Source organism: Ipomoea nil, unplaced genomic scaffold, assembly GCF_001879475.1.
Source record: "Ipomoea nil cultivar Tokyo-kokei standard unplaced genomic scaffold, Asagao_1.1 scaffold2283, whole genome shotgun sequence".
Taxonomy (NCBI): Eukaryota; Viridiplantae; Streptophyta; class Magnoliopsida; order Solanales; family Convolvulaceae; genus Ipomoea; species Ipomoea nil.
In genome coordinates this window covers 2,121,493-2,145,000 of record NW_017618711.1, presented here as the reverse complement: position 1 = coordinate 2,145,000, position 23,508 = coordinate 2,121,493, and the positions used below count along the sequence as shown (strand labels likewise).

The following is a 23,508-nucleotide window of genomic DNA, read 5'->3' as shown; positions in this document are numbered from 1 at the left end:
ATTACCGCTTACAGCAAGTCACACTCACGCATATACACCATCAATCACTCATCTTGATTTTGTGTTCTTGTATTTTTAAAATCTTTATTCCCATTATAGGATCATACATAACCAAACAGCATTATTGATAATCATTCTCATTCCACACTACTACCAAACATGCAAAATACTTTCACTAAAATCCATTACCATTTCCAAGTATTTGATACCCATTCAAATTACGATTCCCATGTGCGAACCAAAAACACCTTAAAAGTGAGCATTTATCAGTGGTCCACATTACATGGTCCAGTAGTATAATTTCCCAACACTATAGTTCCCATTACGTAAATAGTGCATTCATCATCAATTGTGTGTTTGGTCTAGTGGTATGATTTTTCCTTTGGGTGCAAGAGGTCGTGAGTTCGATTCTCACAATACCCCTCACATTATTTTATTACCGCTTATAGCAAATCACACCCACGCATATACTCAATCAATCTCTCATCTTGATTTTGTGTTCTTGTATTTTAAAAATCTTTATTCTTATTATAGGATCATACATAATCAAACAGCATTATTGATAATCATTCTCATTCCACACTACTACCAAACATGCAAAATACTTTCACTAAAATCAATTACCATTTCCAAGTATTTGATACCCATGTGCGAACCAAAAACACCCTAAAAGTGAGCATTTATCTGTGGTCCACATTACATGGTCCAATAGTACAATTTCCCAACACTATAGTTCCCATTACGTAAATAGTGCAATCGCTATCAATTGAGTGTTTGGTCTAGTGGTATGATTCTTGCTTCGGGTGCAAGAGGTTGTGAGTTTGATTTTCACAACACCCCTGACCCTATTTTATTACCGCTTACAGCAAATCACACTCATGCATATACTCAATCAATCTCTCATCTTAATTTTGTGTTCTTGTATTTTTATAATCTTTATTCCCATTATAGGATCATACATAACCAAACAGCATTATTAATAATCATTCTCATTCCACCCTACAACCAAACATGCAAAATACTTTCACTAAAATCCATTACCATTACCAAGTATTTGATACCCATTTATATTCCGATTCCGATGTGCGAAGCAAATACACCCTAAAAGTGAGCATTTATCTGTGGTCAACATTACGTGGTCCTATAGTATAATTTCCCAACACTATAGTTCCCATTACGTAAATAGTGCATTTGCCATTAATTGGGTGTTTGGTCTAGTGGTATGATTCTTGCTTTGGGTGCAAGAGGTCGTGAGTTCGATTCTCACAACACCCCTCACGTTATTTTATTACCGCTTACAGCAAGTCACACTCACGCATATACACCATCAATCACTCATCTTGATTTTGTGTTCTTGTATTTTTAAAATTTTTATTTCCATTATAGGATCATACATAACCAAACAGCATTATTGATAATCATTCTCATTCCACACTACTACCAAACACGCAAAATACTTTCACTAAAATCCATTACCATTTCCAAGTATTTGATACCCATTCAAATTACGATTCCCATGTGCGAACCAAAAACACCCTAAAAGTGAGCATTTATCTGTGATCCACATTACATGGTCCAATAGTACAATTTCCCAACACTATAGTTCCCATTACGTAAATAGTGCATTCATCATCAATTGTGTGTTTGGTCTAGTGTTATGATTTTTCCTTTGGGTGCAAGAGGTCGTGAGTTCGATTCTCACAATACCCCTCACCTTATTTTATTACCGCTTATAGCAAATCACACCCACGCATATACTCAATCTATCATCTTGATTTTGTGTTCTTGTATTTTTAAAATCTTTATTCTTAATATAGGATCATACATAACCAAACAGCATTATTGATAATCATTCTCATTCCACAATACTACCAAACATGTAAAATACTTTCACTAAAATCCATTACCATTTCTAAGTATTTGATACCCATTCAAATTACGATTCCCATGTGCAAACCAAAAACACCCTAAAAGTGAGCATTTATCAGTGGTCCACATTACATGGTCCAATAGTACAATTTCCCAACACTATAGTTCCCATTACGTAAATAGTGCATTTGCTATCAATTGGGTGTTTGGTCTAGCGGTATGATTCTTGCTTTGGGTGCAAGAGGTCGTGAGTTCGATTCTCATAACACCCCTCATGTTATTTTATTACCGCTTACAGCAAGTCACACTCACGCATATACGCCATCAATCACTCATCTTGATTTTGTGTTCTTGTATTTTTAAAATCTTTATTCCCATTATAGGATCATACATAACCAAACAGCATTATTGATAATCATTCTCATTCCACACTACTACCAAACATGCAAAATACTTTCACTAAAAAATCCATTACCATTTCCAAGTATTTGATACCCATTCAAATTACGATTCCCATGTGCGAACCAAAAACACCTTATAAGTGAGCATTTATCAGTGGTCCACATTACATGGTCCAGTAGTATAATTTCCCAACACTATAGTTCCCATTACGTAAATAGTGCATTTATCATAAATTGTGTGTTTGGTCTAGTGGTATGATTTTTCCTTTGGGTGCAAGAGGTCGTGAGTTCGATTCTCACAATACCCCTCACCTTATTTTATTACCGCTTATAGCAAATCACACCCACGCATATACTCAATCTATCATCTTGATTTTGTGTTCTTGTATTTTTAAAATCTTTATTCTTAATATAGGATCATACATAACCAAACAGCATTATTGATAATCATTCTCATTCCACAATACTACCAAACATGTAAAATACTTTCACTAAAATCCATTACCATTTCCAAGTATTTGATACTCATTCAAATTACGATTCCCATGTGCGAACCAAAAACACCCTAAAAGTGAGCATTTATCAGTGGTCCACATTACATGGTCCAATAGTACAATTTCCCAACACTATAGTTCCCATTACGTAAATACTGCATTTGCTATCAATTGGGTGTTTGGTCTAGTGGTATGATTCTTGCTTTGGGTGCAAGAGGTTGTGAGTTCGATTCTCACAACACCCCTCATGCTATTTTATTACCGCTTATAGCAAATCACACCCACGCATATACTCAATCAATCTCTCATCTTGATTTTGTGTTGTTGTATTTTTAAAATCTTTATTCCCATTATAGGATCATACATAACCAAACAACATTATTCATAATCATTCTCATTCCACACTACTACCAAACATGCAAAATACTTAAAACATAATGTACATTATATTACCCCAGATGTTTCATTATTCTAATACGTAATGTATATTATTCTAACACATAATGTATATTATTCTAACACGTAATATATATTATTCTAACGCATAATATAATGTACATTCTTCTAACACATAATGTACATTATATTTGCTCATAATTTGAAGGAGGAAATAGCGAGTATTAGAAACAAGATTATTGCTCCATGATATGATATTACATAATCGAGTGGTTGCGAAATGTACATCATACACAAGTGGATATGTAGTTGTCATGATGGTCTTATTCTGCCACCCCAAATGGTTCTTCAATCTTCAGACTTGAGACAATCTCTAACCCCACACTCATATAAGCCTTGTACTTTAGCATAATGAAATTGCTTCTTTAAACCATCGATTTCTACAATGCAAACCAACCAAGAGGATGCAAATCGCGCTATTAGACCAAATGGGTGGTCACATGATCGGATCATTACAAAGAATCAATGTCTCTATCATTATATTGTAGTTCGATCTTGTGACTACCAATATGAAATGGTAATAGAGGTGCTTGATTGATACGTTAATAATGTTTATAATGATACCACATATTTATTAATTACCCCGTAATTCATATCTTATAATAGAATGGCAAATTATAAACTTAAAAGTATTGATCATTAAAAGTGTTGTCCATACTGTTGCGCGGAAAGCCACCGTTTCGATGTCAGGTTGCGGGGAGTGATTAGATGATCCTCCTCATTATCTTGTTGATTGTCTTGTTTCTGATCTAATGATTTAAGTTGTTACTCTCAAAAAAAAGTATCGATCATTTGATCTCATCAGACTAGTCCATCAATTTTTAACTACAATTAACACTGCTACATACTAACTTAAAAAAATCTCAGTTTAGTGAGATTTTATTCATGGTTGACATATTAAATCATGGTAATTCAGTTGAACACAGAGGCTAGACCTTTACGTACTGCGCACAAGGAGTCATTATTCCCAAGCTTCATTCCTGTGACCAATTGAGCTGTCCATAGAGGCATATTGCAATCTTTTCTTTTTAGCATATATAGTTGTCTATTTATTTTCTAGGGGCGATTAATCTTTGTTTGTTTGAAATGTTAAACATAAAATAATTTTCTTTAAAAAAAAAAACCTAAAAATAAAAAAAGCGAAGCAATATGGACTACATTCCTCTAACCATAGTTGATATTATTATCATTGTGTTATCTGAAAAACTGTTTGGAATTAAACATTTTTTTCTCACTTTTACTCTAACCCTAATCATACATTTGAGCAATATAATTATATATAGTAATGAACGAAATACATGGCGTTAGGAACAGTAAGGACATACTACACCAAATAATTCAACTGCCAACAAAAATATCTCTTCAGAAAAGGTGAGTTGATGCCAGTGTGTATAGGGACCCAATGGGAATAATATCTTGTTGCCAATAATTATTTTCAAAAAAAAAAAAAAAATTGTCCATAATTAACGCTCTCAAACCAACAAAATTAATAGATTATTCTCACAAAGTCAAATTTGAAACATTGCGATTATCAAATTATTCGGTGGCTGAGTGCTGAACCGCCAAAATAAATTCATACTCCTAAGAAAGCAATATAATGGTTACTAGGGATCATATATCATTATATCCATAGGAAACGGTCGGTTTACTTCTTTAGATCAGCAACAAATTATGGGGGGATTTTTGCAATTGAAATACAAAGATTCAAATATAAACTAACAATAAACACAAGATGTAAGTGAGAATAATTCAATGAATAATTGAATAAAGGGTTCTAGCTACAGATTTATTTCCACAACGGTTCATACAATAGATCACAGTTGCATAGATAGGACTAACGATTGCAATAAACTTGGTTATAGTGTCCCGAACAATCGCCAAAAACATGAATCCTTCCTAAATTCGTTGATAACTACGAGACCTCTATAGTTATTTCCCTTACCAACTGATTATCAAAGAACCTCATAAGATAATTCAATTGATAGCATTAGAAACAAGAAAGACCCAAGTCCGGATGAACAAACACACGCCGTGTTTATTACAATTAGATTATTAACCCTCCTTAACAACCATAATAGATTGACAATTCAAATTGCAATTGATCAATTATCTAGTTAAGCATTGTTCATTGCTCAATTATACTAAAATAATCATAGAATTAAGCAGGAGAAATTGATAAATACTTACAATTATTTGGCGAAATTATAAACAATAAGAACTCACTATTGTAAAAATCAACTGAGTTTCAATAATCCGGCCATAACTAGATACAATGGGTTTAGAACCCATCTATTGAAGTCTTTCAAAGAAAAAAAATAAAAGAAAATGAATTTAAAAGTGTAAGAGTGGATGAAAAACTTGTTATTGTCTCTAATGATCAAGATGATCAAGATAATTATATATCAATGTTTCCAAGCTAATCTTTCTCACAAAGTGTCCAGGTTCATGCAATTAGCAAGGAGACATTTAGCATTTGAAATAGATGTACGTAACAGTTAAAACTTAAATGTGAGACTTAAATTCTTCATTCAAGATGCTCTGACGTAACTACGCGGTACAAGATGAGCCACTATGTTTTCTTCCTTTGCTTTTATCAACTTCTCTCATATGCCTACACGGTACAACAAGTTCAATTCTGATTTCATGTCTTCCATCGTCTCTTCAAAGCCAACTTTAAATTCATCATAAATCACCCAACATCTCTCACATTTTTCTATTCTTGCCCCAACATTTTCTGATTCACAAATTAAAATAAGGCCAAATATATGAATTAGTGCAATTTTAACCCACAATTAAACCAAAATACTATCCACAAAATGCACTAATTATATATCTATCATTTGGCCAACTTAGCTGGGATTGGAAATTACAATTATCTAGGCATTTATAATTTGGAACTTATGTTAGCAAAATTTATTTGAGAGATTATGGGGTCGTTTACTAACTTGGAAAAATGGAGGATTTTCTGGAAAAATAGAAAATTGGAGAAGTGGAAAAAGGAAAATTGGAAAACTTGTTTACTAAATTTATGTCTCCAATTTTAATCTCTATCTCCATTCTTCCACTTCCTATACAATTTTGGAGAAAGAAAAATAGATGTTCTCCAAATGGAGAGATGGACACACGTGAATAGTGCTAAAGATGAGGTCTTGGTATCGAATCCTGCGCTTAGCATTATTTGCACGTTCGTTGTTTTGACCTCAAAGCTAGGCAGCTAGCTTCTTTTTTTCGTTCCCTGTGCGTGCCCTTATTATTATTATTATTATTATTATTATTATTATTATTATTACTAATTATTATTATTAGTATTAATTGCTACTTGCTAATTACTATTATTATTATTATAAATTTATTCTTCTTATTATTATTACTATTATATTATTATTATTATTATTATATTTTTTTTTCCTTTTTCCCTTTTCCTCCTCCTTATGTACACAAATTTGTTGTTGTTATTATTAAATTATTATCATTATTACTATTATTATTATTATCATTATTATTATTATTATTATTGTTGTTGTTGTTGTTGTTATCATTATTATCTTTGTTGTAGAAATGTACAAATGTTATATGGGATGATTGTTTTTAATAAAATCGAAAATTAGAAAAATGAAAAATTAGAGGAACAGAGAAATGGAAAATTGGAGGAATGGAGAAGGAAAACTGGAGAAATGGAGAAATAGAAAACTGGAAATGGAAAAATAGAGAAATGAAGTAAACGACCCCTATATAATTTAGTTTAATCCCCCACTTCCTTGCCTAGGTTGATTGACGAAGATAAAGTCCGCATAATACCCGTGATTCGCAGGGTTGTTCTTTAGACCACTTAATCTCTTTTCTTTGTGTGTTTCCCCTTTCTGTCTTGATTATGTCAACAAAAATTATAGAATATATCACAAGATCAAGAAACACACTTAAAACTTTTATCAAACAGTTAATGAGCACATAGAAAGAAAAGATGGAGAGGTTAATTAAATGAGGTATGTAATTAGTCGCTGTAAATCAAAGTGTATTTCAGAGTTGAAAAGAAAGGAATCATACAATATGGGCCAATGTTAATAAGGTTATAACGGGAAAAAAATTATATCAGTATAATAATGTGAATTGATAATTTGTATATTTTGATTTATTCTTTATATAATGATAAGACATTTCTAAAGTTATCATCCTTTACTTTTTCCTTTTTCCTTTTTTTTTTTCATATATATACACACTTTAGTATTGAAATATTCCGTTAACTATTTCTTAGTCTTAATACAATCTTAGTCTACAGTTCTACACAAAATGGAATTCGTGTCAAATTTTTTTTTTCAACTCTTTTCTTCTTTGTGGTAAGAACTGTGGTATATTAAGATTTTTTTTTTCAACCTAGGTGAAAGCCGTGGTATAATTTGGGCCATTGAAATTAGACAAATTACAGTTGTGATCAAATCATCCTAATATACTAATTAGCGTTGATTAAGACATAGATTAATAAGAAAAACTGCTCCGAAGGACAATTTGATCACCACAATAGCATCAATCCGCGAAAAAATAGCGTACATATCTCCCACGTACTATCATTTTTAAACGCACTCAGTATCTCTAAACTTCCTAGTGTTCTACATTACCAATTCTGGACGACTGGACTCATCCAACTACTCCAACCACCATATCGACATCCTCATTTCCAACAAACAAATAACATATGCAATCATTGTTGTACAAGTACCAACCATATGCATTCATACCATACTTGTCGTGCATTCATATTGCTTTGATCATGCATTCATATTGCTTTGATCGTGCATTCATATACCAAATGTAGTACATCGATAACTCTCTGGTTGTGCATCTATTTCGTGAAGCTTTTGCAAACACAACCTGGACACATATCTCACCCAGACTAACATAGCATGCACAACACTACCCCCACACTCCCACAGAATGCACACCTTTACCACTAGCAAGGCACAACTGTACTTTAGAAAGTGCACACATGTGTACAACATTTTGTAAGTTCACACCTTAAACCTCTAACCCTAAATCATAAAACCCCTAAACCCTACAAAATCGACCATGTGATTCACAACCGACACCCTCCAACCAATGCAAATTCCAATGTCTTACGATGCACCACACTAAGCGCACCAATGCACTACAGGTGGAAATAAGCTAGACCCTATCAAGGGACCTACAACTTGACCTATTTTGGGCCTACATTGGCCTAGCCTATTTAGTAAAGAGACCAACCTTATACCTATATGTTTAAAGCCTAGCCTAGGCATATATATATATATATATATATATATATATATATATATATATATAGTGGACTAAAGTATCATTTTAATTCTACTACAATTTCATTTTACGATAATGGTCCACCTAGCGGCTAGCACTGTAGACCATAGTCCACTATTTAACATCTGACCTTTGGAGTATCAAAGCTTGACAGTTGATACACCTAGCGGCTAGCACTGTAGACCATAGTCCACTATTTAACATCTGACCTTTGGAGTATCAAAGCTTGACAGTTGATACATACCAAATTTAACCAACAATCCAATGATACCCTCTGTTAATTATACAATTTAGCTACCAGCTTTAAAAAAAAAAAAAAAAAAAAAAAAAAAAAAAAAAAAAAAAAAAAAAAAAAAAAAATCTTCTTTTCCTAAATGGTTGAATCTCCAATCTTATGGCTCCCACGTCTTGGCCTGGCAGAGTAGGTGGGAGGAGGTAAATCACGGTAACTCAGTGGCTCAGCAGTCAGAGCCAAATGCTGGTGTGCATAAGGGATCTGCCCAAATCCCTCACGGTAACTCAGTGGCTCAGCAGTCAGAGCCATATGCTGGTGTGCATAAAGGATCTGCCCAAATCCCTACACTACTGCTGCCGAGTTTCGAATCTGCCCAAATCCCTACACTACTGTTGCCGAGTTTCGAACCTTGATCTTTTCTCTCAAATACGGCCTACTGAACCACTAAGCTAAGCCCGTGCAGATAATGCCTTCTTGATCACTAGGTCAGGAGTAAGAAAAGTGATTTCCAATAACACTTTCTCATAACTGCAAATCAAAACCTCTGTCTATCATCATTTGTATTACTCTCTCTGCATCCTCTATGAGACCAGCTTTACGATAAGTCTTCACCAAAAGCTCAAAATTATGCTCATTATCTGGCTCCAATTCGAAAAGATGGTTCGCAACAATCTCCCCGATATCAGCATTGCCACAAAGGGAGCAACCGTAGAGCAATGCTCCCCAAACGGTTGGACCAGCCTCGAACTCCATATTATTCACAACCAAGTCATAAGCTCTGGTTATAAGTCCAGCTCTTGCATACAGATTAACCATGCAAGCATAGTGTTCCATAACAGGCTTGATTTTGTACCATTCTCTCATCAGAGTGAATATCCTCTCACCATCTTCTACCATCCCCAAATGAGCACACACAGACAGTAATGACACAAATGTGATTCCATCTGGCATGGCACCAGAACTTACCATATCTTGGAAGTAAGCAAGCGCTTCTCGGTCCTTAGAATGAGCTGAAATAATCGAGTTCCATGACACCACGTCCCTTTCAGGCATATTCTCAAACAACCATCTCGTTTGCTTGAGATTATTTAGACTATTAGAATACAAAACGAGCAGAGAGTTTGCCACTGATAAATTCCATTCAATTCCCTGACGAAGAACCCATCCATGGATTTGGGGTCCGAGTTTTACAGGCAATTCCCTGCTTAGTAAGGCTGATACAGAGACAGAGTCTGGCTTAAACCCATCATGTAACATAGATTGAAATATATCCAATGCCTCTAGTATAAGGTCATGCCTTACATAACCAACAAGCATTGAGTTCCACGAAACTAAGTCTTTCTCTGCAATTTGATCAAAGATTCTCCTAGCTTTGACGATATCACCGCACTTAGCATACATATCAACAAGAGTATTAAGAACAAACCTGTCACTCCCAAATCCCCAACGAACGACATGTCGATGAACTTCCTCCCCAACTTGGATCAGTCCAATGCCTGCACAAGCCTTGAGGACACGAGGAAAAGTGTGCAAGTCCGGCTCCACACCCTCCTCCACCATCTGAAAGTAAAGTGCCAGGGCATCCTCAAATAACCCCTTATTCACATACCCCAATATAAGAGAATTCCATGGAAATGCTGATGAATATCTGTGACGCATTTGATCAAACAGGTGGTGGGCATCCTCAACCCGCCCATCCGCGGCATATAGCCTGAGCAACTTTGATGAAATGCCAACGTTTTTACGCAAGAGCTTCTGGGGAACGAGGCGGTGGATTCGAGCACTGTGATCAAAGGCTTGTAAATGGAAGCAGGCCTCAAGAAGGGAAGCAAAGATGCTGGGGTCATCAATCTCAACACCATTGTTGAATGAGGCTTCAATGTCACCGAGGATTTTATCAAGAGCTTGAAATTTTGATTGGGCGTGATTTCTTGAGTTCACTAACAAGGGTGTAGATAATGGTTTCTGGAATTTGGATTTGAGGTTGTCTCTTTGTCTATGTTTATGATGTTTTTGGGGGTTTTCTTTTGCCAAGTAAAGTGAACAAGAGGAATTTATACATAGGGAGGTTGATTGTATGCTCATTTTTTTGTGGCACATAATGAAATTGGAGCCGCTTTCTTCCAATTTATGTAGTCAAACTAGACCAGACAATTCATGCTAACAGTTTTCTTAATGGGTTCAGACTATAACAACAACAATAATACTCTTCTATCTCATTTTATGTGTCTAGTTCAATTAATGAGACATGTCTAAAATTATTTTTAATTCAAATTTTCATAATATTAAATTTAAAATTTATATATATAATTTATATATTTACAAACTACATTAATATTAATATTACTATTAAACACAAAAATCAAATTTAAAAGTAAGTAAAAAATACTAAAGAAAAAAAAAAGTTAATTTGACCAATAAATAGTAAACATAATAGACAAAATAGGGCAGAAAGAGTATACACTAAATGGCTAATGACTCAACACGATAAATATATTCAGTTAATAAGTTCAAAATATACACAACATGACAAGACCGAAAAATTGTTTAAACTCATTACTAGGATAGTAGGATGTGAATAGATCAGGTCTCTATGTAGGGGCCTATGGCCTGACCTAGTTAGATCTGGCTTGTTTAGTAAAAAAACCGGGATTGAGCCCATTTCAAAACCTATTAAACTAAACAAGTCAGGACTATACATGCCAGGCCCGACCTTCAGGCCTACAAACCTAGTATGTATATATATATATATATATATATATATATATATATATACACACACACACACAATTAGAATGTTTAAATTATTTAATATATGATTTTCATTATATATATATATATATATATATATATATATATATATATATATATATATATATATATAAAGTGTTTTTTAACTTAATATTTAATATTTTAATATTAACTACTCATTATTAAAGTGTTAAATAATTTATAATTATCAAGTTTACATTTTTTTAACGGACCCCTAGGCACTAGGTGCCCCAAACACCCAAGGAGCGCCTAACAATTTTTTCGACTATGATTATACATCATCTGAAAATCACCCATCTTGATATGGCATGTATTATATTCAGTTCTCTCTCCCAATGCTTAAACAGGAAGAAAGGGTTATACATTAAGCTCCTCCATGCAAGACACTCGGGAGCAGCTTAAACCAGTCATAAGCATCCAGTTTTGTTTATACATTCTAGTATTAGCATAGAGCTGAGTAAAAGCCATACTTTTCAGGCCCCACCTCCATAAAAGAAAAAAGCATTAAGCACAGGACAAGAACTAGATTTTGCAGAATTGCAGTGATCTTGGCTCTTTTATTTTTAGTAAACAGAATTCAGGAACCATCCATGTGTGGCAACAAACTTTTCTCTTGCTTCAGAAGAAAATGACTTGAATATGATTACCTGCAAAAAATGGATACTAATCACGTTTTAACAATTGCATCATGATAAACATTCAATCTAGTGAATGGTAAAACACCCTCCAAATAAATAATGTGGAATCAATACTACACCGAGCATATAGAATGGTAAGAACTACAGTAACTGGGGTAAGAACCAATCAGTTAAAATGAAGTAAAAGCACAACCATATTGAATGTATAAATGTGTGAAGATACCAAGATAAAGCAACTGGCAGTACCAATAAAATTGTAATATTAGAATGCAGGACTTGTTATTATTGCTTTAATCAAATACGAAGTAATATTTACCTAAATGCAGAAAAAATGGGGCGGACTTGTTCAAATATCTCATCTTCTGTTCCGGTACCGTCGATCTATAGATGAAATGGTTTTTTGGTGAGAGGGGGTTCAGAAACATATTCACTTGAACAAATGAACTACAAACAATATAGGGACTAGAATACTAGATATATGCATGTCACCCAATTTCACAAAGTCATTAACCAACCGAACCATTACCTTGTAAAGCTTCCCTTTCTTAGCATAGTACTCAATTACAGGAAAACTCACAGCTCTAAATGTTTTCAGGCGCGCCCTTACTGTTTCTTCATTGTCATCGAGTCGCCCCTGAAAAACACAATGCCTGAGGTTATTTTTCATTTCTGGACACAAGCTGCAGGAGAGGGATGCTCATCCATTTGAGAGTCCATGTAGAAAGAACACCTCATTACGGTTTAGTACTCGTTCGATCATCACTTCTTCAGGGCAGTCGAAAAAAAGCACAAAATTTGGTTCAGCGCGAATCTGCAATCACAAGTGAATGTTGTAACTTTCTACAACCAATAATTAGGAATGATGGATTTAGGAATAAGGTTACTTTTGAAGAGAGGAAGTTCAAAGTAACAAGGACATTAATATCCACAGAAAGAATCACTCGATATTGATCCATGTTACTGAAAAATAGGGGGAACAAAAATAATTCCATAATGAATATCATTAGAAGAAAAGGGACTTACAATTTTCTCATACGCTATTCGGTTCTCTTCACTCCTTGGGAAACCATCAATGAGAAACCTATCATTTTCACCTGATTCAATAGCCTTTCGAAGCAACTTGACAGTCACTTCTGATGGAGCAATTGTCCCTTCCTTCATGATCTTCTCAATCATGTCACTATATAGAGAAAAAATTGAATTTAACAAAAACTATATTTTCTTGGATAGCAACAGGGATGATGACAATGATAATGATAATAATAATAACAATAATTATAATACTATAATAGTAATAATTTATATCAGTGCATGCCTATATTCACTATTAGAACCCATTTCTTTCCTCAACAGTTCTCCAGCACTGATGTGTGTGAATCCATAGGTATCAACAATTCTCGTGCATTGAGTACCTTTTCCACTGCCAGGACCTCCTGAGAGCATATAATATATTTATCAGCATAGCAACTAGAAGATTTGAGAAGTTCTACATGCAACAGCAATGATCACAATATTATATTTTTGATCACCCCCACCCCCCACTAGTGGGGATATAATTGGAAAATAAGAAGTTTATTGGATATGACAAAACAGATTGGTGCATATTGTCTGTTTACTCCCTGTTGAGAGAAAGAGAGCAGATTGCCAAATGCAATAAAATGGTATTCAACTAAAAGGCTAAAAACCATAAAGCATCATTAGTTAGGGAAGAAAACTCCTCTCAGGCAGATTCAAACAGCATCAAAGGTAACCCAAATTAGGCAGATCAAAGATAACCTCTAGTATACTTTTAGAGCTGAAAAGTTTTTTGGAACTTAATGCTTATACAAACCAGAATGAGGAAATCAAAGGCACAATGTAAAGAACAACAGTAGTTCAAATTATTTATACTATACACTAAAGCCCAAAATCATCATTTCAAACTGCAAATTACCCAGAACAAAAGCTATGGATGGGGTTGTTTTTCTGGAAGAGATTCCACCTTCTGCCTACACCAAACAGAGACCAAAATTTTAGGTGTTCGAATCTATTAACTATTATAACCGCTTCAATACTAAGAACGTAGATTTGGAAGAAGCACCTGATTATAAATCTCTGTACAAAACCCTTGCCAAATTTTGAACCCATTAACTGCTGGAACCTATTAATGAACAGGATCATTAATATTGAAATCAAATGTCAAAGAGAATAAGCGGGGCCCCAGATATTGAACCAGTGGTACATACCTGGAGAAGATGAGAAGGCTTAGACGATGAAGACGAAAATCGTGGAGAGAATGCAGTGAGCCGCCTCCACATCTTTGATGATCATAGAGGTATGAACATATGAACAAACGCAAAGCTAGAATTGGATTTCAGCTTCTTCCCAGTTTCAAGTTTCAACGCTTCTAAGAGGCTTTCTGTCGAACACCTGATTTACAATGCGGCCAGCCAACACGTGTGCTGTCTGTTGGTCACGCTCAGCTCCCCGTGTTAAAGTTTCTTTTTTCATTATTTTTTAAACGGAATCTTTTTCCCAAGCAAGATTTTAATAAGAGTTTATTACCGAAATGTTCTCTCGACTATTATAAAATTACCAATTAGATCATTGACAATTTTTTTTACCCAATTAAGGTTCTGTTTGAAAAGCTGGAAAATGACTTCTGAAAAATGTTTTCTAGAGAATGAGTCATTTTTCTGAAAACATTTTCCTTTTCGGTATTTGGCTACCTAACGTAAAACTGTCTTTGTGTGTTTGGTTCATTTTGCAGAAAATGAACAGGAAAATTAAAAGAATTGAATACTTCAAAATTTTAATTGTTTGATATTTTTGATAAAATTCTTCTGTGAAAAACACTCATAAGCCTTGTGTGTGTGTGTGTATATATATATATATATATATATATATATATATATATTGAAACACTTTTATCATTTTATTATATTATTTTGAAGTGATGATCTCGCTGGATCAGATTGCCTAAAGATGGGTCAGCAGTGTCAGCGCATGAAGCAGAAATTGGCATGCACGCACATCTCCTAAATTAGATGTTGTGAAGATTAAAGTTGGTTGTTGTGGCTAAGGCCTTTTGTATACAAACCCCCTTGTAATCTTGTTGAACATCTAGTGGATTGGGCTTATGTGAGTTACCCTGCAGACGTAGGAGGTTTCGCTCCGAACTGCGTGAACAATTAGTGTATTCATAGTTCTACTTTCTTACCTTTAATTTGTTTTTGTTCATTCGAAAATAAACATAATTAATGGTACGTTAATTCCTTAATTAAAACCAAGTAGAACTATAAGTATTAACTTGCATTCAAAACCCACGGTACAATAGTCAGTGGATAAAAGTGAAATTTATTCTAATATTTATTCTATATGTCTATAAATATAAGTTGTAATGTCCAAAAATCCGTCCTAAACTAAATGCACATCATCATATGCATTTCTATTCATTTTATAGTAGGTCCATAATGTTATTTCTATATGTTAATAAAAACAAAGCTTAATGTGTTAATATATAATATAATATAATATATAATATAATAAAGCAGAATCTAGCTACAAAATTTTCCCTCCAAAGTGTGAATACATTTTGATAGAAACAAGATTAGCAAGTATGAATGCATTAATGGTGTGGGTAGATATATTTATACATATTTTTTTTTTGAAGTTATTATGTATTTTTATATTTTATTATTGTAGCTCTATCTCTATCTCTATATATATTAAAGCATAATGAAGTATGGAAAAAAGTTTATTGTGTTCAAATTTATTGGTAAAGTTTTATATTTAATATAATTTGTGTATATATTCATTTAAACCTCAATTATAATTAATTTGACTCCACATATATAAAGAGCAGAAATTAAATATAAAATAAATATAGTTCTTCCATAAATAATCTTTTTCAAATGAATAAGTTTTTGGTGGAGATTTTTGACAAATATCGCCTGTTATTTTATTTACAAGATTTATTTAAATACATTAGTTATATAATTAAAGTAGTTATTTCAAATTCAAATTCCTTTCAAAAAAATCAAATTCAAATAATAATACAAGTAATAATAAATTTTAAAATCAACACAATAATAGCATAATTAAACTTTTAAAAATATTAAATATTACATTGTATAGTTACACTTACATTTTTAATCAAACTAATTATAAGTTCAAGAACTCAAGTACGTTTTTCTATTTCCACAACCATTACTTTCTTTGCTAATTTAGAGGATGTCAAAAATTTAATTGGTAAATTTGTTAAATTAATAATAGTTCGTGCATCGCACGGGACAATTACTAATGTATATAAATATTACACTAAAATAATGACTTTATGTACATATAGATTTATTTAAAAATTTAAAATAAAATATATCAATATGGATGACATTCAAAAGATCTTAAATTAGAGCTTTTTAATGATATATTTTTTATACATTAGTTGTATTTTTACAAAAAGAAAAGGAAAAAAAATAAACTCCAAGTTAAAATTAACATAAAATTAACATATGAAAGAAAAGTGTAAATTACTTTTAATTTTAAATGACATTTTTGTTCAAATAATTGATAGGGAAAATGACACTTTTTACCCCTGAGTTATATACTTATAGCACTTTTTTCCCCTCAATTATTTAGGTAAGCGCATTAGCCCCCTCAGTTATTCTAAAAGTGGTGCTTTTCCCCCCTGATATATTCAATTGACATTTATACCCTTAAAGTAAATATTTTATTTATTTTACTTCTCCAACAAATTATTGCGTATACGTATGGATGACCACGGTTCGGTTTGAATTGAACCAGATACTATAGCAATCGAATTAATAGTTTTCGGTTATAATTCATATCTAGAATCAAATATTTAAATGTCAATTTATTAAAATTATGTATAAAAAAAATTGAATCTTGAACCGTGAACCGGCGGTTCTGGACCCCATTCGCGATTTTGAACCGTCTTTATTTTAAAATAGTATAAATTCAACAATATATGTATTTTATTTTTTCAGTTCGGAACATGAACCGTCCGTTCTGGTTCACGATTTTAAAAAACTCTAAATATCAGATTTCGATTCTAAATTGTAATTGGAATATTTCGGTTTGGTTGCTATAGTGTTTGTTTGGTTTGAACCAAATTATGGTCATAATTTGTTGGAGAAAAAAAATAAATTAAATATTTAGTTTAAGGGTAAATATGTCCATTTAACATTTCAGGGGGAAAAACAGCCACTTCAATAATTTAAGGGGAAAAAATGCTATAGGTATATAACTCAGGAGGAAAAAGTGACATTTTCCCTAATTGATATTATAGAAATGCTCCTAAGATTTCGGAAAAACCTTTTCAGGCACTTCTATATATAGACAGAAATGCATGAGTTCTGGATATCAAATGATCCAGTTTTTATTCCATGTTATCTTCTGTATTTTTGTTGTATCTCAAATGTATTATAGAATACAAGCACTTTTATCATTAAAACTTTTCCATCTTTCATATTTATTTTATTTTTTTTTAAAAAAACGTTAAATACATTTGTTTGTTTTTAGTTTTTGCTAGAAACAAAAAGGACATCAAATACCGTGATTGGGCAATCAAAGAGTTAAAACATATAACATGTATTCAAACTCGGCAGGCATTTGTCAAAGCAGCATACCTTAATAAATAATAACATCTGTCATTCTGCATGAAAATCTTACTAGCTATATATACTTTTTAGGTTGTGTACCAATCTCCACTAAAATGAGTGTGTTTTATTATTGGGTATATATGGGCAAAACTAGCCTCAAAGAAGTCAGATTGTATGCTATTGCCCAAATCAGAACTCTTTTATCATGCAAGGATTTGGCTATGGCAACATCCTCTCCGATCGAACTTGAGCAAGCGAGACACTGAAGACGACACCAATTAAAATGGTTTCAGGGAGGAGAGACTTGATTATAATTCTGGAAACAATGCTCTAAACTAGCAAAACAATTCCAATAAAAAGGACACACCAAAGGTAAATGAATACCAAATCGAGTCAAGCAATCTAGGAAAGACAAATATCGATGAAAAAGCTTCCATATGAAAATAGAAATCTTGATTGGAATGCTAGAAGACCAAATACTTTGACCAATTCCACATTTAATTTGGTCCCTGAATATTATTTTTCTACATTTTGTCTCATAGATATTTAAAACCTTATCACATTTAGACCTCCGACCTAATTTTCAACTGCTCGGGACTTGATGGATATATATGGCCCAATAATAGAGACCCAGGTCTAGGAGTGCATAGCCCGAGCGCCCGAGGCCCAAAATGATGGGCCTTGACCTAGTCTCACGGGCCCACTTGGGGGGCCTCGACTTAGTCTTGTGGCCTACCATGACTTTAGGGGAGTTTGTTGGCTCATGTCCTGTATAAATATTGCGTTGTCTTGGCATTACAAATCATGTTCTATCTTGTGTCCTAAACACTTGTCTTATTATTACACTAGTTTTTTTACGCGCATTGTGCGATTGGGATAATGTCCAATGATTTTTTTTTTTTAATAAGTACTTTAAAGTATATTATGGCAAGATTATATTGAAATTGTTCATGCATAGATAATTGAAGGTTGAATTTGCGTATTTAAATAGGTAATTCTTCTCCCAAATGTTGAGTCCCCAACCCCAAGGGCCCCCCACACTCCGACCCGACAGAGCATTGTGGGAAGTTGTAAATCACGGTGACTCAATGGTTCAGCAGACAGGGCCAAATGCTGATACGCACAAGGAATCTGCCCACTTTGGACATAATTCCCGCATTGCCGCCGCCGAGGTTCAAACCTTGGTCTCTTCTCCCAAATACTACCCATTAAACCATTGAGCTAAGCCCGTGCAGGTTAAATAGATAATTCTAAGTTTACAAATGCAAGATAATATAGTCAATATTGATTATAATTGTCAATAAAATAATTGTATAGGTATGGTTGAAACCAAATACGGGACATAAGGGAGAACAAATAAAAATTAGGGCATAAAATATTAAATATATACTAATATTGTTTGAGGAGATTCCGACATTAGGATTTGTGGTTAAGTTCTATTAAGACTTTAATATTAGAATTAAATTAATGGTGTAGTTATAATTCTATATTAGACTTTAATATTAGAATTAGACTAACGGTGAATTAACGGAAAAGTTAAATGGATAATCATATAATTAAGGATAAATTAGAAAATCTTAAAAGAAAAAAATTAAAACCTGAACAATATGAACCATTCATTTGATTTAATAATTTGGCGGTCATTTTTTCTACCCAATGTTAATAATTAAATAAATTCGCTGGTCAAATCCGCTAGTATAATCCGCTAACGCTAACCGCTAACTGCTGATTGTCAAACAAGGACATTGCGAGGTAGTTCTCACTTCAATTTGTTGTGTGATTTGAATACTCTCTTTATCACAAAATCTCTCAAAAGTAGTTAATATGGTTGGCTTTATTAATTATATTTTTTTAATTTTTTCATGGTATTAATAAAATACTTGGTAAATAAATATATAACATTATTTTATGTTATAACTTTGATATTTAATTAGAAAAATAGTGCACAAAAAAGATAATAGATAATGTAGTGAATATAATCAATTGATGAATTTGAATGTAAAAATTTTTACATTTGAGAAAAATAAAGACTATAACTAATGAAAATATTTCTTTTAATTAATTTATTGATAATTAATAATTTTTTTTCACTGAATAAAGACATTGTAAGGACAATGTAGCGAATATAATCAATTAATAAATTTGAATATAAAGAATTTTTATATTGAAGAAAACTAAAGACAATATAACTAATAAAATTATTTATCTTATTTAATTTATTAATAATGAATAATTTTTTTTTGAATAAAGACATTGTGGACACATAATTCTAAATTAAAGAAATGCATATGTATTATTTTTTGTTGTAAATACTAAATTATTATTTATATATAATTTAATAAGAGTAAAATAGAGTACTAATTATGCCAACTTTGATTGGGATGAGGTTCGAACCTAAGACCTTTTTTTATTGAAATCAATGAGTAAGTTAACGGTGAACTAACGGCAATTCTTAAAATTTTAACGGAATTAGTAACGGTGTGTGGGTATTTTAGAAAATTTTAATGTAAAATTTAAATTTGATCAATCTGAGCCATTCATTTGATTAAAATCTGTGACCACCATTTTTTCTACCCATTATAGGCCTAACTCTCTTGGGCTCTTATAGTAGATGTTCTACACATCTGTAATAGCATTATACTTTCAGTTAATACAATATCAGTCTCCGCGACTATATTCTTATCCGAATTTAGTGATTCGGCACACCCCCTGATTAATTAAATCCATCAGGACTAATCTAATTTTTTAATGAAAAATATTATAAAAAATTACAACTTTATCTTTTAAAATAAGTTACATAATTATTTTTGTTAATCTAGTAACCCGGATGAGTGGAATAATAACGCCCGGCTTCAACACCCTCATGATTGCTGCAAATAATACCGCAAGTTGGCCAAATGCTAAAAAAAATGTAGCACCCTTCCGGGGCCGGGAATCGAACCCGGGTCTTTCGGGTGAGAGCCGAATATCCTAACCAACTAGACTACAACGGATTAGTGACAATAACAAGCATGGTTATTATTTTAATGAGAGAGCCTGCACATGAAGACTTTGAGTAAGCTGTAAGTATCGAGTACTTCATGACATGTAAATAGGTACCATTACTCTTTAAATAGCTTTTGTTATGATATTTAGTCTTCACAAATTTTTATCTGTAAGACATATCGGGTCAAATTAATATATAAATGTAATATTTATATGCGCAAACGTCATACTTATATGCTCAAATGTAATACTAATAAGAAATAAAGTGTTTGTTACTTAAGGGAAAATGTAGTACTTATAAGGGAAAATGAAATACTTACTTATAGGGAAAATGTATTACATTTTTTAATATAATTATTATATTTTCTTATTGACCCGACCCGACCTGCATGTCTCACATATAATAATCCTTGAAAAGGTCTCACACAAGTGTAATCCTTTGCTTTATTGCAATTGTCTAACTTGAAACTTGAAATCTTATCATGTCGCATTCTTTGAAATCTACTAAGAAAAAAATTGCATATTTAATTATTTATATAAGGAGTTACAAACTCTTTTTAATGATAATTATATTATAATTGATAAATGATTAAAAGAAAAGGACTTTTAATGATATATCATTAAAACTTTTCCATTTTTCTTATTTATATTCCTTAGAAAAAATATTAATTAGATTTTTTTTTTTTTTTTTTTGCTAAAAACAAAGAGGATATCGAATATAACTATTAGGCATCAAATTGTGAAACACATCTAACATCTATACAAACTCGGTTGGCATTTGTCAAACAACTATAAAGCAGCTTACCTTAATAACATTTGCCTTTCCGCATGAACCTTTCACCCACTATTAAGTAGAAGTGAGAGTGGAATAGAGAGCTTTGTGTATGGTATATATTAATTAAAATAGGATTTGTATTTTCTTTTTCCTGTGTGTACATACAAATTTTAACCTAATGGGTACAAGAGTATCGTTAGGCACCACATGGGATAATATCATCAAACCGATTAATTAATCTCGAAACAAATTACATTCTTGATAATTGTGGGGACTTTTCAAATAATGAGAAATGAGCTCACCTTGAAAACTTATATTTATAAACCTTTCACTTGTTGTATATATAATAGGTTATTACTTTTGGAGCTGAGTAGAATCAATATACGAGATAAATGAAAGAGAGAGGGGGATAGAGAGTAACAACGTCATTGCATAAAATAAAGATATTCAAAATACATACTTCTTTCAATTTAAATATTATACTTTTCTATTTCAAATTAAATGTTAAGTAAAATTTAATCTAATTGATAACAATATCAATATAATTAATAACATACAATAGAATTCTCGGGAACATATATTTATAAGCTTATTATTTGTATAAAAATCGAAATTTATGATTCAAATCTTAACAAACAAAACAATCTCTAGCATGCTCTTTCAAACTAAATAAAGCATATGAATAATGCTACAAGTTTGCAAGTAAGAGCATCCACAATGGTTGGGGAGAATTGGGGGAGAATGTAAGAGTGATTAGGAAAGAGAATGTGGGAGGGGAGAGAAAAAAAAAAGAAAAAAATTAAAATATAAAAAAATAATGTAATCAGACGCGTTGGCGCGCCTGACGCGCTACCGGGCGCGTGCAGTGCACGCGCCCAGCCTTCCTCTTGGACTGCGCAAAACGCGCAGTCCCTGCGTTGCTTTACCTTTTTTTTTTCTTTTTTTTTTTTCTTCCATTCTCCCACCCTTTGCAGGAGAATTATTTTGGTATTATTTCCTCTCCACATTAGTTATTATTTTCAACATGAGAGAATTCAACTTACATTATCCCCATATTATGCATTGATGTGGTTGCTCTAAACAAATAGGTAACCAATTCTTCTCAGTTTACAATAAATGAAAGAGTTAATTCCACTGGAGGTCCCTTGTCTTTGGTGACAATTTCAAATTTAGTCCCAGACTATTGTTTTTGCCATTTTACATCCCAGACTATCGTTTTTTGGACATTTTTAGTCATTCTCATGATTTTTTTCTATTTTTAGTAAGGGCATTTTTATCTCTTCATATTTTTCTTTTGTTATTTTTCCGGTTTCAACCAGTTTTATTGATTTAGAACTTTAGGTAACCTCTTATTTTTAGTAACCATATTTTTCAACCAATTTTTTAGTAAAGTCCTAAACCAATTAAACTTGTTGAAACCAGAAAAATATGAAGAGGCAAAAATGCCCTTACTAAAAATAGAATAAAATCATGAGAAGGACTAAAAGTGTCCAAAAAATGATAGTCTGGGACTAAATTTGAAATTACAACCAAAGACAAGGGACCTCCGGTGAAATTAACTAAATGAAAGCTTAAGACACCTCCAACTATGCAAAATGAAGGGATAAAGAATGTGATAAAGAAGGGGAGAAAATGGGAAGGAAGGGTTGGAGGGGAGAAAGTTGGGAGGGAGAGACAACCTCCGGAGAAAGTGTCATCTCCAGAGGTTGCCTCCCCAGGTACATGGGTGACACACGAGACAAATGACACGCAAAAGATGGGGGACAACCTATCCCCTACCTTCTACTGCTTTATTACTTAAAAAAAAAAAAAAAAAAAAAAAACAATTCAATTGTTGAGGTTGATAAAGGGCACACACAATAGTTAAAATTAATTTGACAATTGTGAGTGTTTTTTTTAAATGAATAAATAAATTTTATTTAGAGACTATCCCCCAAATAAAAAAAGTTCAGAAATCATACATGAGAGTATCTTGGACAAAGTTTGGAATAAACCCA

The 23,508-nt window shown here is 32.6% G+C and overlaps 2 protein-coding genes and 4 non-coding genes across 7 annotated transcripts; 3 read left to right on the top strand and 3 right to left on the bottom strand.

The window, feature by feature from the left end:
- The first annotated feature begins 1,203 nt into the window (after window positions 1-1,203).
- On the top strand, window positions 1,204-1,275 carry TRNAP-UGG. Its single transcript has one exon. It is a non-coding gene; the product is annotated as a tRNA-Pro (tRNA).
- Window positions 1,276-2,069: 794 nt separating this feature from the next.
- Window positions 2,070-2,141, top strand: TRNAP-UGG. The gene has a single exon. It is a non-coding gene; the product is annotated as a tRNA-Pro (tRNA).
- Window positions 2,142-2,937: 796 nt separating this feature from the next.
- TRNAP-UGG lies at window positions 2,938-3,009 on the top strand. The gene has a single exon. It is a non-coding gene; the product is annotated as a tRNA-Pro (tRNA).
- A 5,702-nt stretch (window positions 3,010-8,711) lies between these two features.
- On the bottom strand, window positions 8,712-10,898 carry LOC109151354 (pentatricopeptide repeat-containing protein At4g25270, chloroplastic). Of its 2 annotated transcripts, none has more exons than XM_019299328.1 (2): window positions 9,150-10,898; window positions 8,712-9,110 (listed from the first exon to the last, which is right to left on the bottom strand). In XM_019299328.1, exon 1 carries the CDS (start codon window positions 10,839-10,841, stop codon window positions 9,264-9,266), a length of 1,578 nt encoding a protein of 525 aa, XP_019154873.1. In that variant the 5' UTR covers window positions 10,842-10,898; the 3' UTR covers window positions 8,712-9,110; window positions 9,150-9,263. The 2 variants fall into 2 exon arrangements, with proteins under 2 accessions (XP_019154873.1, XP_019154874.1); XM_019299329.1 differs by having other exon boundaries at window positions 8,712-10,084; window positions 10,168-10,240.
- Window positions 10,899-11,791: 893 nt separating this feature from the next.
- LOC109151355 (UMP-CMP kinase 3) lies at window positions 11,792-14,630 on the bottom strand. Its single transcript, XM_019299330.1, has 9 exons — window positions 14,377-14,630; window positions 14,232-14,291; window positions 14,085-14,139; window positions 13,467-13,584; window positions 13,175-13,331; window positions 12,882-12,962; window positions 12,678-12,785; window positions 12,468-12,532; window positions 11,792-12,160 (listed from the first exon to the last, which is right to left on the bottom strand). Exons 1-9 carry the CDS (start codon window positions 14,446-14,448, stop codon window positions 12,157-12,159), a joined length of 720 nt encoding a protein of 239 aa, XP_019154875.1. The 5' UTR covers window positions 14,449-14,630; the 3' UTR covers window positions 11,792-12,156.
- Window positions 14,631-20,671: 6,041 nt separating this feature from the next.
- Window positions 20,672-20,744, bottom strand: TRNAE-CUC. The gene has a single exon. It is a non-coding gene; the product is annotated as a tRNA-Glu (tRNA).
- Window positions 20,745-23,508: the final 2,764 nt, after the last annotated feature.

Excerpts from the sequence above, each read along its gene's own strand:
- LOC109151355 (XM_019299330.1), bottom strand. The coding sequence starts at position 14,448 with ATGTGGAGGCGGCTCACTGCATTCTCTCCACGATTTTCGTCTTCATCG. Across the intron at positions 13,585-14,084 it reads ATCCATAGCTTTTGTTCTGG|GAGGTCCTGGCAGTGGAAAA; the intron begins GTAATTTGCAGT and ends ATATGCTCTCAG. Across the intron at positions 13,332-13,466 it reads GGTTCTAATAGTGAATATAG|TGACATGATTGAGAAGATCA; the intron begins GCATGCACTGAT and ends TTCTCTATATAG.
- LOC109151354 (XM_019299328.1), bottom strand. The coding sequence starts at position 10,841 with ATGTGCCACAAAAAAATGAGCATACAATCAACCTCCCTATGTATAAAT.